This window comes from Alligator mississippiensis, chromosome 2 (assembly GCF_030867095.1).
Source record: "Alligator mississippiensis isolate rAllMis1 chromosome 2, rAllMis1, whole genome shotgun sequence".
Classification (NCBI taxonomy): Eukaryota; Metazoa; Chordata; order Crocodylia; family Alligatoridae; genus Alligator; species Alligator mississippiensis.
In genome coordinates, this window is record NC_081825.1 from 237220306 (window position 1) to 237236041 (window position 15736).

The 15736-nt window shown below is 44.7% G+C and overlaps 1 protein-coding gene across 7 annotated transcripts in view; it reads left to right on the forward strand.

The window, feature by feature from the left end:
- CDAN1 (codanin 1) overlaps positions 1-14330 on the forward strand; it is a 67492-nt gene extending 53162 nt beyond the window's left edge. For 6 of the 7 annotated variants that reach the window (XM_019496588.2, XM_019496589.2, XM_019496591.2 and 3 more), the window contains 8 exons: positions 201-264; positions 2223-2301; positions 3306-3463; positions 6818-6925; positions 7288-7351; positions 9819-10021; positions 10406-10513; positions 12458-14330. In XM_019496588.2, the coding sequence (XP_019352133.1) occupies positions 201-264; positions 2223-2301; positions 3306-3463; positions 6818-6925; positions 7288-7351; positions 9819-10021; positions 10406-10513; positions 12458-12583 (910 nt within the window). In that variant the 3' untranslated portion in view covers positions 12584-14330. Of the gene's footprint in view, positions 1-200; positions 300-2222; positions 2302-3305; positions 3464-6817; positions 6926-7287; positions 7352-9818; positions 10022-10405; positions 10514-12457 lie in introns of those variants that run through there. The other variant, XM_059722948.1, reaches the window with a different exon arrangement.
- The last annotated feature ends 1406 nt before the right edge of the window (positions 14331-15736 follow it).

Below are 15736 nucleotides of genomic sequence, written 5' to 3' on the forward strand. Positions count from 1 at the left end.
GAGTAGTGTTAGGTCAGCTGCTTGGAATTCAGTCTTGCTTACATGGTTCTTGCCTACCTTGAGTCTTGGCGTTGCTTTGCTGTCCCAGGTAGTGAAGCATAATGGAACATATAGAAGTCCGTGAGGAATAAATGTCCCTGACTATCACTGTAGAGCCTTGACACTGCAGTACACATTCTTTGTCACTTTTTTGTTTGCAGATTTTGCAGGAAGAAAGGTCCTGAAGCTGTGAGAGTTCTTCTGCCAGAAGAGACGTCTGCAGCTGTATGTACCACGTTTATCAAAGGCCTTGACTTCAGGTCCTGATTAATATCCTTGTATATCTATTGTTGCCACTTGTAAACTTCAGTGATATGATCTATGGACACAGTGACCTAAAATCATTTGGAACTGGAGGAAGGGTTCAGAACACTATTCTCATCAGGTCATTTTGGCATATTTCTGCAAAATGTGTTAACAGCAAAATAGTTTACTGTTTGCACATACAAACTGTGTGGCACCTGGCTGGATAGCAGCACTACAGAGAAGGATCTGGTAGTCCTGGTAGATCACAGACTCGGTATGAGTCTGCAGTGTGATGTAGCTGTAGAAAAGGGTAAGTGTGTTTTTTGCATCAGCACAAATATGAAATGCAAGACCTGGGAGGTGATAGTGCTTCTTTACTTGGTACTGGTTAGGACTCATCTAGAGTACTGTGTACAGTTTTGGGCTCTACATTTTAAAGAGGACATGGAAAAGTTAGAGAGAGAGAGTCAACAATAATGATAAAAGGCTTGGAAGGCAAGTCATGAGGAAAAGTTGAAGGAAGTGTAGGTATATACAGCGTACAGAAAAGGTACTTAAGACGGGACACAATAGCAGTCCTCAATTTTCTAAAGGGCTGCCATAAAGGGAAAAAACACCTTTTCTCTCTTGCTTCAGAGAGCAGGACACAGATCAAGGGCTTAAAATTGTAGTAAAGTTTAGATTGGATATCATGAAAAACTTTGTCATTATTACAATAGTGAGGCAGTGGAATAGACTGCCTAGAGAAGTTGTGGAGTCTCCATCATTGGAGATATTCAAGAAGAGGCTGGATAAGCATTGGTCAGGGATGATGTAGGAGTCTATGCCTATGCTCTACTGTAGATATTTCCCATGCTTCTAGGCTTTGCTAGTTTCCATGTAGGGTTGGAAAAGATTTTTGCTTTCCCTCTTGCTACTGCATATGCTCCACCATTCAAGGTAGGACCAATTGTCATATCTGGAGTTGAGAAGGAATTTTGCCCCACAGTAAAATTAGTAGAGACTGTGGGGTTCTTGCCTTCCTCTGCAGTGGGTAGTTTGGCCCTCTTCCTTGGATGTCTCAAATATAGTTTGATGAACTTTGTGGCAGCAGGATATTGACCATGGTGGTCCACCTGCTTTACCTGTGGCAGGTTAGGATGTTATGTCTTGTGGTTGTGTTGGGGATGACTGTGTAGTTTTGCTAATAAGTTTGACAGTGGATTTGTATAAGATGGTTTGGTTAGGGATGGTCCTGCCTCATGCAAGGTTGAACTAGATGACCTCTGGAGGTCCTTTCCAGCCCTGCTTCTCTGTGATTCTGTGATTGTTGTCTTTGACTTCAGAGTTAACAAGCCCCTGAAATTAGTGATATATTAATTAGAATTAATTTATATGACATTCATGTGATTAAATTAGTGATGTGGTGGCAGAACAGGTGAGGTGTCTTGCTACGGACAGAAGTGCAAATCTGATCTTCACTCTGTTCTTATGGCAAAGGCTGTCCCAGTTAGCCCACTGTAGACTGATACTTGATCCTGTGGGCTAGGGAGACTCAAAAATGGCCAGATGTGATCCTAACTACATAACTCCTTGTGTGTTGTGGACTACAGAAACAGACATCCTCTAACAGGCTTATCCCAATAAGCCATCTAAGATTGGGTTCAGTCTTAGAACTCTTGGAATGAAGCTTCTCTTTCCAGTACCAGATTCTGCCAGAATGAATGGGATTTACTTGGAGATGCTGAAAGTACTTTTTTTTCCCCTTTATTTTGAGATGTTGGTTTCCAGTGAGCATGATCCTATCCCCTTTGAGATCATGGGGAGAGATGTGAGCTTACTCTGAGTGTTGTTTATTGAAATGAAGTCTCTTCCCTAGAAAGTTTTATTTTCTTGTCTGTCTTGCCCAGTATCATCAGGGTTGTTAACTGTAATGCTGCTTGCTTTCCATCCCAAAGGTCCTGAGCAGTGCAGAGGATATTGCAGTGAGGCTGGCTACTGAAAAGGCATGTACCTGGCTCTCCACCAACATCACAGGTCAGTCTCTAGTTTCTGCACTAGCACTGCACCTCATTTGAGGATGGGGTTGGGTGCCTTTCTGAGATCAGGGGAAAGTCTGTGGTCTAGTATTGTGAAGTTCAGGCTCTTGCTGGCATACTTGTCAGAAGCATGCACTTCCTCTTTTCTTGCCTGATTTTCAAGTTTTGGGTTGATGTTATAGGGTGTTTTAGGCTGTTAAGTTACTTCAGGGTTGCAGGTGCCCACAATATTGGACACTTTCTCCAAGAGCATCACCCAGGCTACAGTCTAGACATTTTTAATGCTAAGAACTGCTTGGGTCCCCCCAGGATGCTTATAATTTGGGTCCATGCACACAAGTTATCTTGACGACATATGCAAAATACCACGTGGATTGGATTTGTTTTCAGCAGCCCTGAAGATTGATTTAATTAGAGCCATTTTAGTTTGTATGGGCTTAGTGCTGATTGGATTCAGATACTTTCAGTTAGTCTCACAGTGCACTGGTGGCCTTTTGGAATTTCCTAGAAGCCGCTGATTCTGAGCTGTGACAAATACCCAGCAGCCTTTGCTGCTAAAGCAGGTTAAACTAACTTTAGTTTGGATGCGGAACAAAATTCCCTTGGTTCAGAATATGTTCACAGATCCTCTAAAACTGGTGGTTAAGCAGGTGCAGTCGCACTGGCTCAGGTTCCCAATGTAAGTAGTACTGAACAGTGGTACTAATTTGTCCCCTGACTGAATCTTTTGATAAAGGGCTAAGAGATTGGCTAGATAGTGATTCAACATACTTTGTGTTGGAGTATCCTTTTCATTTTTGTCCTTATGATTACAAGGAGGCATAGGAACCTGGAGTGCAGGTGTCAGCCTAAACTTCACATTCCTTACTTGTACTGGCACTGAGGTGCCCCTCAGTGGAGGAAGTTGTAGAAGGAATACTTCAGGCTTTGATGTCTGGGAACCATCTCCCTGGGGAGAAGATCTGAGTTAACCACCACTGTTCTCTTTTTTGTGCTTTACAGCACTGATCAAAAGGGAAGTGAGGACCACATTCAGTCGAATGCTGAAAATCCAGGGTCCTTCCTTACCTAGTGAGGATACACAAGAGATGAAGAAGGACTGCCCTCCAGGATGCCAGCATCATGCTCCATTTCCCTCTGAAATCATCAATGAGATCAAAGTATGGAACCTCTGTTGTCCCCTGGTGCTTTTATTTTTTTTACTTTCCCCCCTTGAGTTAAACTGAACTATTACAGTTATAACAAAGCAGCTGTGCTGCTCACTTCCTTCTAGTGGTTGCTTAGGGATCAGCCTAATGGTTCCTGGAGCCCTTTTAAATAGAGCACTTATTGTGGTTTGTTGGTAGGGGATAAGAAAGAAATAGAACGGAAGTGGTGAGGGAATCCGCTTGCTTGGAGGGTGTGAGAGCTAGTCTCTCTCTTCAGTTGGATCTGCTGACTTGAGTGACTAAAAAAATAAGTAAGTTCTTTAGTCCTGTTAGCCCTTCATAGCTAGATGGATTCTGTTTCACCTTGTGTGTCAAGGGAATGTATTCTGAGTTGCAGTCAACTGTGTCTGTACAAATCTATTGTGGAGTTTTACCTTCCTGCCTCCCCCACTTGATTCAATTTAAAATTGCAAGTAAAGGCAAGGGAAAGATAGCATGATTTCAGCCTGGGATCCAGAGTGCCTCCTTTTCAAAACAAATATAAAATGCATCCTGGTCCTGTTTCTCCTCTCCCAAGCTTGAAAGGGTGTGGTTTTCTTAGAAATCATATCATCCAGGGGTCAGCAACATATAGCCCACAGGTTAGATCCAGCCCATGGAGCCACTGAATCTACCCTTCAGAGCCCAGGACTTTGCCTATGCCTGCACTGGGGCTAAGCAGCAAGGAGCTGCACCAGAAATGGGCAACTCTTAGCTGCCCTCTTGCCCCAGCTGTTTCTTCCCCCCCTGCACTCTAGCCTCCCACCACTGGCTGTGTTGTGGCACAGCTTTCAGCTGGTGGTGGAGAGCTGGGCCAAGGAGCTGGAAGTTGTGTCCATGCTGCCATTGCTCTCCCCAGCCACCTCTCCCTGTCCCCCACAGCTGTGGCACAGAATCAGAAGCAGTGAGGATGCAGCTTCCAGCTGCCCAGCCCCAGCGTGCAGGGGACGGCCCCGCCACTGACACACCGTGGAAGCCACCATGTTAGGAGCCAAGTTGTTCCATCCCACAGCTTGCAAAGGTTGCCAGCAACTGTTATAATAAAAATCCCTAATACCAATCTGTATCACCAACACCTGAACTTAGTCAAAATGAAGTAATTCTAAAATTCTCTCTCTTTGATTTCTGCTTATTTAATTGTCCAGTTTGAAATTTAAGTACATGAAACAGCTGGCTGTCTGGGGTGATTCCCATCAGTTTCCTGCTTAGTACGGTTTCTACAATACTTAGATTGCAAAATCTGAAGCAGAATGTGTTCCTTTCAAACACTGTTTTTCTTCAATGACATTCTAAAAAAAATCATGAGAAGTTTTCTGAATGCTTAATTCTTTTCTAAAAATCTTTACCTTGTATACAGCTGAAATTGGAGTTACTTGGTGCAACAGTTCTTTTAAAGTTCTATCATACAGCTCTTTCTGTGCCTCCTATGTAGTGTGCTGCCCTATAGTTTTTTCATTCCAGGTTTCAGCTTCTATTTGAAAATCATTGTGACATTATGCAAGAATCTTGCTTAGCATTAGAGAAATCTGGATCCTTGGAACCAACCAGTTAATGTTGCATCCTTGCTTTTTACACGTGGTCTGGAACTCCTTGTGAAAATGGTGTGTTCAGTCTAATGGCAGGGCAGAAGATATAACAACCCAGGGCTGGTAGTCAGACCTGTACCTGCTGTACCATTGACCATCTCTGGGTGCCGATACATGTGCTCCGGGGTAGGAGGTGCGAAGGGGAATTTTAATTAGAGTGGTTCTTGGGAGATGCTCTAATGAAAAAGCCTGCAGCATATTCAGTGTCCTGCATTTCAGAATGGCAGTAGTGGCATGTGGCAGGGCACTGTGTGTGCCTGCCACTTTAAGGGCCTGGAGCTGGCAGCCCCCAGGTGCCTGACGAGGGCAGCCATTTTGGAGGCAAGGGCTGCCTATATAAACAGGGCAGTTTGGCCGCTGGAGGGCAGGCAGCAACATCGCCTGGCCGGAGGGCTGCTGAGATCATCTGGAGGTAAGGGAGGAACTGTAGGGGATGGTAAGGAGGCTCCTGGGCCTGGGCATGACCTAAAACTGCACCCTGCTGGGGATGGGTGGCCTGGTGGGGTTCTCAGTGGCGCGGGAGCCCCCAGGAAATGCCAGGCCAGTTACCATCCCAGTGAAGGGTGGGTCAGGGCGCCTTAACCCGTTGCCCCCACCACCGGGTGGGTAACCCTGTGTTTGTGAAGAGCCCAGAGGGCGGACCCTGGGAGAGAGTGAGGGGCTAGAGACCCGACCCGAACAAGAGAGTACCCTCAACTGGCCCATGCTGGTGCCAGGACCAGGAGGGTCAAAAGGGCCAGGGGCCTACCACGAGGGATGCCCAAGAGCCGGGGGCCTGGGGTCCCGACTGGCCTGGAGGTGGGCCAGGGCTAGTAGCTGGAGGTCCTGGGGAGACCAAAGCCGAGAGGGGAAAATGGTTTCAGGGGGCTAGTAGCCCAAATGAAGGCGGAGAGGCCGTCTGATTGGAAGGATCACGGAGGGGTCCTGTTAGGATGATTCTGGGGCCCAGTGTGGGGGCCGGTGAGGATATGAACATCAAGATGCCATCTGTGAGGCTTGGGCTGTGGTATTGGGGAGGAAAGGAGCCGCAGAGAGTGCCCCCTGGCATCGGGGCACTAAAATGGGCAGCTTCCTGCTTAATTGACATCAATCAGTGAATCAATTAATATCAAGGCATGGCAGGCGAGAAAGTGGGCGGTTGGGCCAAGAACAGGTGGGCAGGCCACAGAGGTTGGCCCTGAGGAGGCCCCCTGTTACAGGGCACTTTAAATAAAGCTTGTTTGATGAGCTTTAGGTAAAGCACCCCCGTCACCATTTTGAAACATGGGACACTGAATACACAAGATGCTGCAGCACGTTGGACTGTTCTGATTAGAACACTTTACCTAATCAAATCTGTTCTGACACGTTCTAATCAGCGTGTTGGAGCACATGGAAAAGTGCCCTCTGTAACCTGTGGCAAATTACTTAGGCCTAAACTTTTTTAATTTGAGTGATGATTTGCAAGGGTGCTGGGAGCCTTTTGCCATATCACCCAGTTTTCACTTGCAGCTCTTTCTGAAGTTACTAAACTTTTTATGTACCTAGGTAAAGATGTAAGTGGCACTCGGGTTTGAAAAATTTGACCTTAATATATCTGCTTCCATTCCTCTGCCTGTAAATGAAGAGGCATCTAACTTCATGACTGTTTTTGTGAGACTTAAGAAATGTTTGTAAATCAGTTTTTCTGCAGTCTTTGATCTCACTGTTGAAGTGAGAAGTATCCCATGTTGGATGAGTCACTGTTGTCCTTTTACCCTAGGATGTTCTCTGTATTGCTGTGGGACCAAGGGATGGAGATGAAGCGATTCATTATGCCCATCTGGAGTGCTTGTTGGAGAAGCTGAGTCAAACACTTCAATGCAGAAAGGTAAAAGTAAAAATGCATCACTTTCTGAGCCAGCTTTGTACCTACTGATGTAATGAGCCTGGTGTAGCTTTTGCAGGATATGTTGGGTACCATTCTTCTGAGGTCAGATGCAACAAAGACAAGTTTCATTTTCTGACCCGGGGTATCTTTGTGACCTGTGGGAATGCAAGGTTAATCCTTTCCATAGAGAATCTCTTCCCAAGCGTGCATTTTTGTGGCCCCAAGTCAGCAGCTCTGGGGTTTCTGCTGTCATCTGTTTGCACTTCTGTAATTATTTTTAATGAAAATTTTTTCTTAGTAGCTGGGGGTTGCTGGTTATGAGAAGATTTCCAGATGGTGACATATCCATTTTGTGCTTTCAGTTCATGTGTCCTACCTCGGAACAGCAGCTGGCTAAGTGTACCATAGAGTTGGCTTCTCTTTTAGGTAAGACTGTTGCGATGCCCCTTAGGACCTTCCTGCTTTCACTTCAGAACTTTGAGCCTCTTGTAACAAAACCCCAGTAGACCTGCAAAGACTTTTCACAGGTCTCTTAAATGCACCCACAAGCAGCATGCTTCTGAGATGGCCTTCCTTCAATTCCAGTTTGACCTGCTTTGTTCACTCTAAGTGTATGCGCACTCTTGTGCAATCGCTCTTTTGTCTCGGGCAGTGAACTTTCAGGGAACCTTGTCTGTGGATAGCAGAAACTGATAAATATAACATCTTGGTTACTTTCTCTTGCAAGACAGTCAGTAGCTGTTTTCATGTCTGCAGGTTCAGAGTACAATGCTAATAGGGACTGTTACAGTGATTAATTGCAAAGTATGATTTCCCTTCCTGTGAACTGTTAGTATGGAGAGTCTCGCTACACCTCATGAGCTTCACATGCTTTTTAGTTAATGGACCTAGTTGGAGCTCCCTCACCCCTTCTATGAAACTGTCAGGGATGGTTAGGGCAGGGGTTGTCAACTGGGGGTATGTGGGAAGGCCCTAAGGGGTACACACGGGTGGGCAGGGACAGAGTGCTGCCACCCACCACCCCATGCCTCCGCCCCCCTGGGGCAGGGTGAGGGCAGCAGTGCCCCTCTGTGAGCTGCACAGATGCCACCCGGCTGGCCAGATGCAGAGTGGGGCCTCAGATGCGGCGGCCGCTGCCACCGACCACCCCGTGCTGCTGCCACTCTGCATCCAGTCGTGCACCATCCACTTCCCACTCCTTGTCTGGCTGCCAGAGGTACACTTATTAAGGTTGAAAACCCCTGTCATAGAGCATTTGTACACATGCATGTTATGCAGTGCTGGGCACATTTGTATAAATGGCAAAATGCACGTCAGCGCTGAGACAATGGTGTCAGTGTGCTTATGAACTAAATCTTATCACAAGGTGTTTTAGTTCAAAAGCGCACTGCTGCCTTTTTCCCAGCACTGACGCACATTTCGTTGTTTATACAAATGTACGTGACACAGTTCTAGGCACATCAATTCACGTGTTCCGCAGACTCAATTAATCGAGCGTGCTCCAATGTGCTGGATTTCTGGTGCATCGGAGCAGACTGCATGTATGTGTGTAAGTGCCCCTAACCTCTGTCTGGAGGCTTTAAGAATAGTGCCATAGCTTCCAAGTGTCTTTCCCTTTGAGAATGCAGCCTGAACCAATATATTGCAAAGTTTATGCCAAGTTGCAGTTTTGTCTTTCTGTGAGATTACAGAGAAGCTGTGTGTATCTGGTATGGGCGCATGTTTAGCGATGTTAAAAATCCAATATCAATTAAAATAGGATGTTGTTGTAGAAGAAAAATTTAGATTATAAAGTGAGTGCTGCAATGTGACATACACCTGTGAACTACTAACTTGCTAGTTACTTTAATCTCTGCATTAGTAATTTATTTCTTTTCAAAGGTCCCATTCTGTAGGAGGGACAGATGCATTCTATTCTGTTAAAGATTTTCCTAGCTCACAGCATTTAGGTGAGAAAAAAACATTGCCCAATGAAGCAGATCATCTGTGCTGAGATATATCCTGACATAGCTGATCAACTTTATTGGACGAAACGTGTCACTGCTTGTCCCCCAGCATCAGCGAGCAGAACAATGGGTGATGTGTTGGGGCTTGAGGGGCCTGGTCCTGCACTCCTCAGAAATTCTTGTTCAGGATCTGGCCCCTCAAGCCCTATGAGAGCCTGTCTGGCTTTCCCCACTTAACCAGACGTGCCCCTGGGATCTGTGGGGCATGTTTAAATAAGTGGGGAAAGTCAGCATTTCCCTGCTTACCTGAACACACTCCAGATATCCCAGGGGCATGCCTTGGTAAGCAGGGAATGCTGGGCAGGCTCTCACAGGGCTTGAGGGGCCCGATCCTGCACAGCCTTAGGCCCCTTGAGCCCCTGCCCAGATAGGCTGGAGAATGTGAGCAGCCTCAGGCTGCCCATGTTTTCCTACCACGAAGCAAATAGACATTTGCTGCAAGATGGCAGCACAAATTATTACTACCTTCTGTTGCAGCCACAAATCTGGGCATTTGTGGCATGACAAAAAATATGGCGATCTATTTGTTTTTGCTCTGGGCTGCCTATTTCCACCCTTAGTCTCTTTTATCCCAAACTTGGGGGACAATGAGCCTGCTGAGCAATGTTAGGTGTCTGGTCTAAGGTAGATTGTCTCCTTTTTTTCTCCTATCTCTGAGTGTCTTCTAGTTCAGGTTTGAAGCCCAGAATTTTGAATGTAACCACTGAGACCCACTTGGTTGCCAGTGGCGCTTCATGATGTTTCTGCATCTCTGTTCTTACCTTGTCTTTTGCATTGCTGTTACTAAACCAGACTGTCAGCTTGCGTACTGCACCTGTTAAGTTTACCGTCATCTTGATAAAGCCTCTACCCAAAACCGCAGCAAATAGTTCTCTCTCTCATTCTAGTTTCAGACCGCATTCCGATCCAAGGTCTTGAGCTTCAGACCCAGAAATACCCTGAAAGACAGCGATCAAAGAATCATCCCATCTGCAACCTCCTCACATCGCTGCTCTCTGTCTGGAAGGAAGATTTTGTGATGCTTGTTCCAGTGCAGCTGATCTTCAGCAAGAAGAACGTTGGCTATGTTGCAGAAGCTAAGCAGCGAGAGGTGACGCTTTCTGAGTGCTTCAGAACCAGCTGCCCAGTCTTGCTTGCCATACTTGTGCAGGTGTTCTGACTTAAATGTGGCTGACTGACTACCTTTGTGAATAAGGCCAGCAAGATTTGACTCTTGCTGTTAAACTGGCATTTTGTTTCTTCAGGGACAAAAGGAAAGAGCAGAATGTGTCATCATCAAGGTCATCATCAAGAGGATGTTCATGTCTAGGGAAGACAGATGTGTCACAGAGGTTATTCAGCCTAGTGCCAGAGCAAACCACAGAATAGCCAATTAGCCTAAGAGATTAAAGGGCTAAATGTGCATGGGCCCATGGTTAGGGCTGCAAACAAGGCACTTGCTAGGGAACTTGACTTTTTTTATTTCTGGTTACAGTGGGACTTGTTCCTGTTCATGCTTCATGGCCTGGTTGAGTACAATCTGATGGGAAATGCGGAGATAGAGAGCTACTTGCAAAGTCTCCAGGAATTTGCCTGGCCCTCAGTAAGTATCTGCTTAGATGCAAATATGAATCTATACTTTGGTTTGAGAGCCTTGTTTTATATATTTTTTCTTAGCTCTTCAAAGGTCCAGGTCTGGATTCTTATCCATACAGAATTTCTGCTTAGGACAGGAGGAGGTTGGGCAGAAGGGGACTTATCACTGTTCCTGATCCGTAGCTGCTACAACTTCAGCCCTGTAAAATATCTCCACCTTCCCAACTGGCATGTTACTGAAGGAATCATAAGTCAGAATGGGATAACTGGATCATAACTCAGTCTGGTTATGCTCTGACAGGCTGACGTGTGGAGGGATCTAGAATAATAGTACATCAGGGCCTGGGGGAGCACCTGTTCACCAAGGTACCCTAGGGAGAAACGAGAAACAATGGGCACAAACTGATTGAAGATCACTTCAGATTGGACATAAGGAAAAATTTCTTACAATTCAAGTGCAGAGGGTCTGGAACAAACTCCCACCAGAGGTGGTATAGTCACCTACCCTGGCGATCTTCAAAAAGCGTCTTGACACCCACCTTGCTGGGGTCAGATGACCCCAGCAGTCTTTCCTGCCCAAGTGCATAGGGCTGGACCTGGTGATCTTGTGAGGTCCCTTCCAGCCCCTAACAACTACGAATAGTAAGGTGTTTGGTTCTCTTCCAGCTGAGAATTCCTCCATGCCAGGAAATTCTCAGCTGTCCATATATCTAGCTATTTTTCTAACCCTTTCATTGTGACCAGAACTCCCAAGAGAATCTAATCTGCTGGCCAGAGGCTGGTGGTGGTGGTGGTGGTGGTTGTGGTTGTAGCTGTAGTTGGAGTAGTAGGCTGTACACCTGCAAATGCCACTGATTTGTGGCAAGCACAGGCTCCCTGCGTCTTTGATAATCAGGCAGTACTATATTTTCTTGCATAGAACCGGCACCTTTCTCTCCAAAACCAGCTGGTGGAATTTGGAGTGCACATCATATTTCCTCGTATAGTAAGAGCAGGTTCTGCCAGTGGTATTCAAAGGGCATGTAGGCTCAATTTAGCCCATGGGACTCCATGAGTCATGAAATTTGGCAGTAGGGGAGCATGGCAGTGTTAATTGTTGTGGTTCTGGGAGCCATGGCAATTAATGCCACCACCACTTCCCAACCAATACATTCCCTGATCAAAGTAGACTCCCAGTTGGATGATATAGTCCCACATGTAGGATTGTGCTGGCACACAGAGTCAGTCTGCAGCCAGACCCAGTGTATGGGGGTGGTCTGTGGCCCCATCTGGCACAAAGGGCAGGGAGTAGACTCATCTCCCTAGCTGCTGCTGCCGTTCAGCTACTACAAGGAAGGGGTTTTTTTGGTTGTTTTTTTTTCCCTTTGCTGCTGCCTTTCCAAAAAAAAAAGTAAGTTTTATAAATGGAAGTCTGCTGTATGAAAGAAAATATGGTAATCTTTAGGTGCAGGTATCTGGTGACAAGTCAGTTTAAGATGGGAGTGAATATCAAAAGGAAGTTTCAATATGAAAATCTTTCCCTTATCACTACGGCAGCTGCAGTCTCTGGGTCTGGGCAAATGTACATGTAAAATGCTTCAAATTCTACCTGTTCTTGAAACATTTTTCATTTTTAGCACTTCAGTAGTGTGTAGAAATACAACCGTCTCCAGGGTGAAATGTCACTGTGAAGTGCTTCAGAATTATCCCAGTTTTCAGGGTCTTATGCAGTTTAGGCTTACTTATCATGCTGCGGCAATGTGCCTCATCTGTCTGCTCCATTTTATATGCTTGAAAGTGACTAAAGTCCATCCATGCCTCCTTTCACCTTTGCTTTCACAGCTCTAGTTTATATTAAGTTAACTTCCCCAATGCAAGTCTTTGACTCAGTGTAAATCTGTGAAATGTTTGTTGTTCAGTGTCCCTTTGTTAATGCTTTTTAAGGTGGTCTTTGGTTTGTATTGTGTTTCAGGACTTCTTAAAAGAGCTGGAAACTCTGTCCAGAGTGTTTGAATCTGAGCTTCATATAGAAGAACTCAGGACTAATCCTTGTGAATTGGTGAGACAATCTCTAGGCGCTGTGACAGCACAAAGCTAGTGCAGGTCATCATGCTACAAATTAAGGAACTCATGGACTCAAGCTGTGGAACTGTATAGTATTGCTAAATGCATTCAGTGAGCCTCTTGCTGGGAGTCCACTGCGTTGAAGTGTAGTTTGTGCAAAAGCTGCACCAACCTTTGCCTTTCCAGGTGTGACAGGAATGCACATTCTTCAAACTGTTTTGAGGGATTTACATAAGCAGATGAAAATGTTTCCCAGAAATTGGTCTCTGAGTTGTAAACTCTTAAGCACCTTAATGAGATTCACAGCAGATGATCTTGACTCAATAAAAACACCTTTCACTCTCATACAGCAAGAGGCTGAGCAGAGCTGGGCATCAGTTTGTATGAACAAAACCCACTTCATGGCTCAAGTGATAGATTCCTGTTGGCTTCCCAAGGTGCCATTCTCTTAATTTAATGCTCCAAACAGCATGATTTCTCACTGACTCTGTTAGAAAAGACTGCTGCCATAGGAGCCCAGATGAAATTTCATTTCAAGGAGATGAGACTATATTTATTTTTCCCCAAGTGCTCAAGCTTGAAGGTTTGGTTTTTTTAAGTTTTTAAGATTATATTTTAAAAATGAAATCACCTTAAAAATGCACCAGAGCATTGGATTGGGAAGTACTTTTAAAGGACATGCATGTCTCACTCAAGAGAAGCAGAACTTCTATTTCATGGTTTTTATAGAACTGAGGGGGAAATTATCTGCTTATTTTTTTTACTGGGGACAGATGACAGTATTTTAAAAAGCATCGTTTTTATAGTAACAAATTTTAAATGCTATTTAGCTGCTGTTCACTGTTTTCATAACTCCGTTTGCCTTGATTTTGGAGTATACACACCCACACACACCTGGTCCAGTGGGATGTGTCAACTGGAGCAGCACTAGGCTGAAAGTGTCACAAAAATCCCAGACCCTGGGTGGTTTACAGGAAGCAGTTGTTTTCATGGCATAATGGTGGGCACTGTCTGCCTTCAGAGATCCACATTGACAAGGAAATTATCAATAAGCAGCATGTCCAATTTCCATTCTCTTCCTAAATATAGTGTTCTATGTGCTGAGGACTGTTTGGCCCTTTTTAATCAATATAGAGAAGTCGCTTATCAGAGAGGTTGCATAGGATTCACCTTTCCATATAATGAAGTGTTTTTTACTGTGCCCAACCTGTAGATAGCGTCCCTTTTTTGTCAATAAACGTGGTTTAGTTACAAAGCAAACACTTGTTTTAACAAAAAATGCAGCTAGCCAAAGTGAATCCCAGGGCCATTTTAGATTGATTTCCCTTGCTTTTATGGGATAAAAAAAGGCAATATCAAGGAGTTAGTTTCTCCTTTTAAAAAAAACAAATGTTAGGTTAGACTGGCTGCAGTTAAAACCTAGTGCACACAGATAGACAATCTAGAGAGGATCATGCCCATCTTGTTTCAACTGTTCCAGGTAATTTTGTGATCTACTCAGGTTACTGAGTACTGGGTTGAAGGAGACTGCAGATACCAGGTATCTGTGTTGTTATAATGTGTGTGGATTTGGGTTTTTTAATGGTCTGTATCATGTAAAGGTTGTTGCCCAGTAATACTGTATTGTGTGTACAACGAGGCTGCAGCAATATGAACTGAAATAACTAGTGCTCCATGCTGCTACACACTCGCTTCTTGGAGTTTAGTATTAAAGGACCGTTTCACTGTTGATATCTTAATGAGCCTGTCAACTTGCCATAATAAACAAGTATTGAAATAAAGTTGTTTTGTGTCTAACCTGTGAATGTTTAGATTAGAGAATGTGCGCTCACTCACTCTTACTGTTTGCCAGTTTAAAAAAATACAGAAACAAAAACCATGAGTCCTCATAGGATGTGTATTACTCAGGAAAGTGTTGTAGGGCATGGGTTCTATTAGTGGCACTCAGCAGGTTGCAGAGCGGACAGAAAAGCAGAGCAGTAGATCAGGTAGGGAGCACAGGACAGGGAGCTGAAAGCTGTGGTAGATCAGGTAAGTGAAAGGGAAATGGGGCACTTGAAGAGTGTGGAATATATTTGTGGCATGCCTGCCAGAAAGACTGGTCCCCACTGCTGTAGGGGATCTGCTTTTGTTACAGTAATGAAGCTTCAGGTCTCTGTTCCAAGCATTTCAAGTGTAATACTAACTGGGGACTGTCCTTGCAGATAGAGGTGAGTGCTTTTGTTCATGTTACTTTTACTCCCTGTGGACTCAGAACTCTTCAGTGAGAGCTGGAGATGGAGACGGTACAATCTACAAATGAGGTCCCCTTGGGACAGTGCAGAAGGGGAGCTCTGCCACAAGTTGCTTCTGTCCCATGAACCCTCACTGAGCAGGGGAGGAGTCTTGTTGCAGCCTCTTCAACTTTAAATGTCACCTAAAATAGTCAAGACACCTCCACCTGAGGGGAGACCCAGCCCTCCGAGTGCTCAGACCTTCTGATCTCTCTCCCCTTTATAAAGAGCTACAGTGGAGTGGCAACAGGGAAAGGGTTCACAGCAGGCCAGTAGTGAACCCTTTAGATTTAGTAGTTCTCACTCCTGTCAAATCCCAATTTGACCACCTTCCAAAATGTGTGCAGTCAGGAACCTTCTCTAGCACAGACTTCCCCATCCACAAGAGAGAAACTGCAGCCATCCAAAAAATGTGGAAGCTGTATACTTTCTAGCTGAATGCCACATCGAGAATAACTGAGTTTGGCCCCCAGACAGACATGGCAAGATATCTGATCAAGATTCAGTTGCTTTGTTCCTGTCCTTTTATAAATCAAAGCTAGCTGAGATGGAACTGTACTCTGCTTGGGAAGGCAATGAATAAGCTGTCCCAAGCTAAAACTAAAGCAGGTTGAATAATTTAGGAGCTAGTTTGCAGCAAATATTGCGTGTGCAATACATTTTTCATACTGAATGAGAACTCACATGACTTATACAATATGGGAAATGATTGATGTGTTTGGGAGATCTAAAAATCTTATTAAGTGACTTTGCCTTTTTTTTACTAGTTTCCTAATTCAGTTTAAGTAGTCACTTAATAGTTATAAATAAAACATTTTGTGAAGGGGAGAAAATATTTGCCTGAGTAAATGTAGGTTGATGAATCAATATATATATGAGTATGTTGAGTGAAAGTAATAAATATAGCCTGAAGC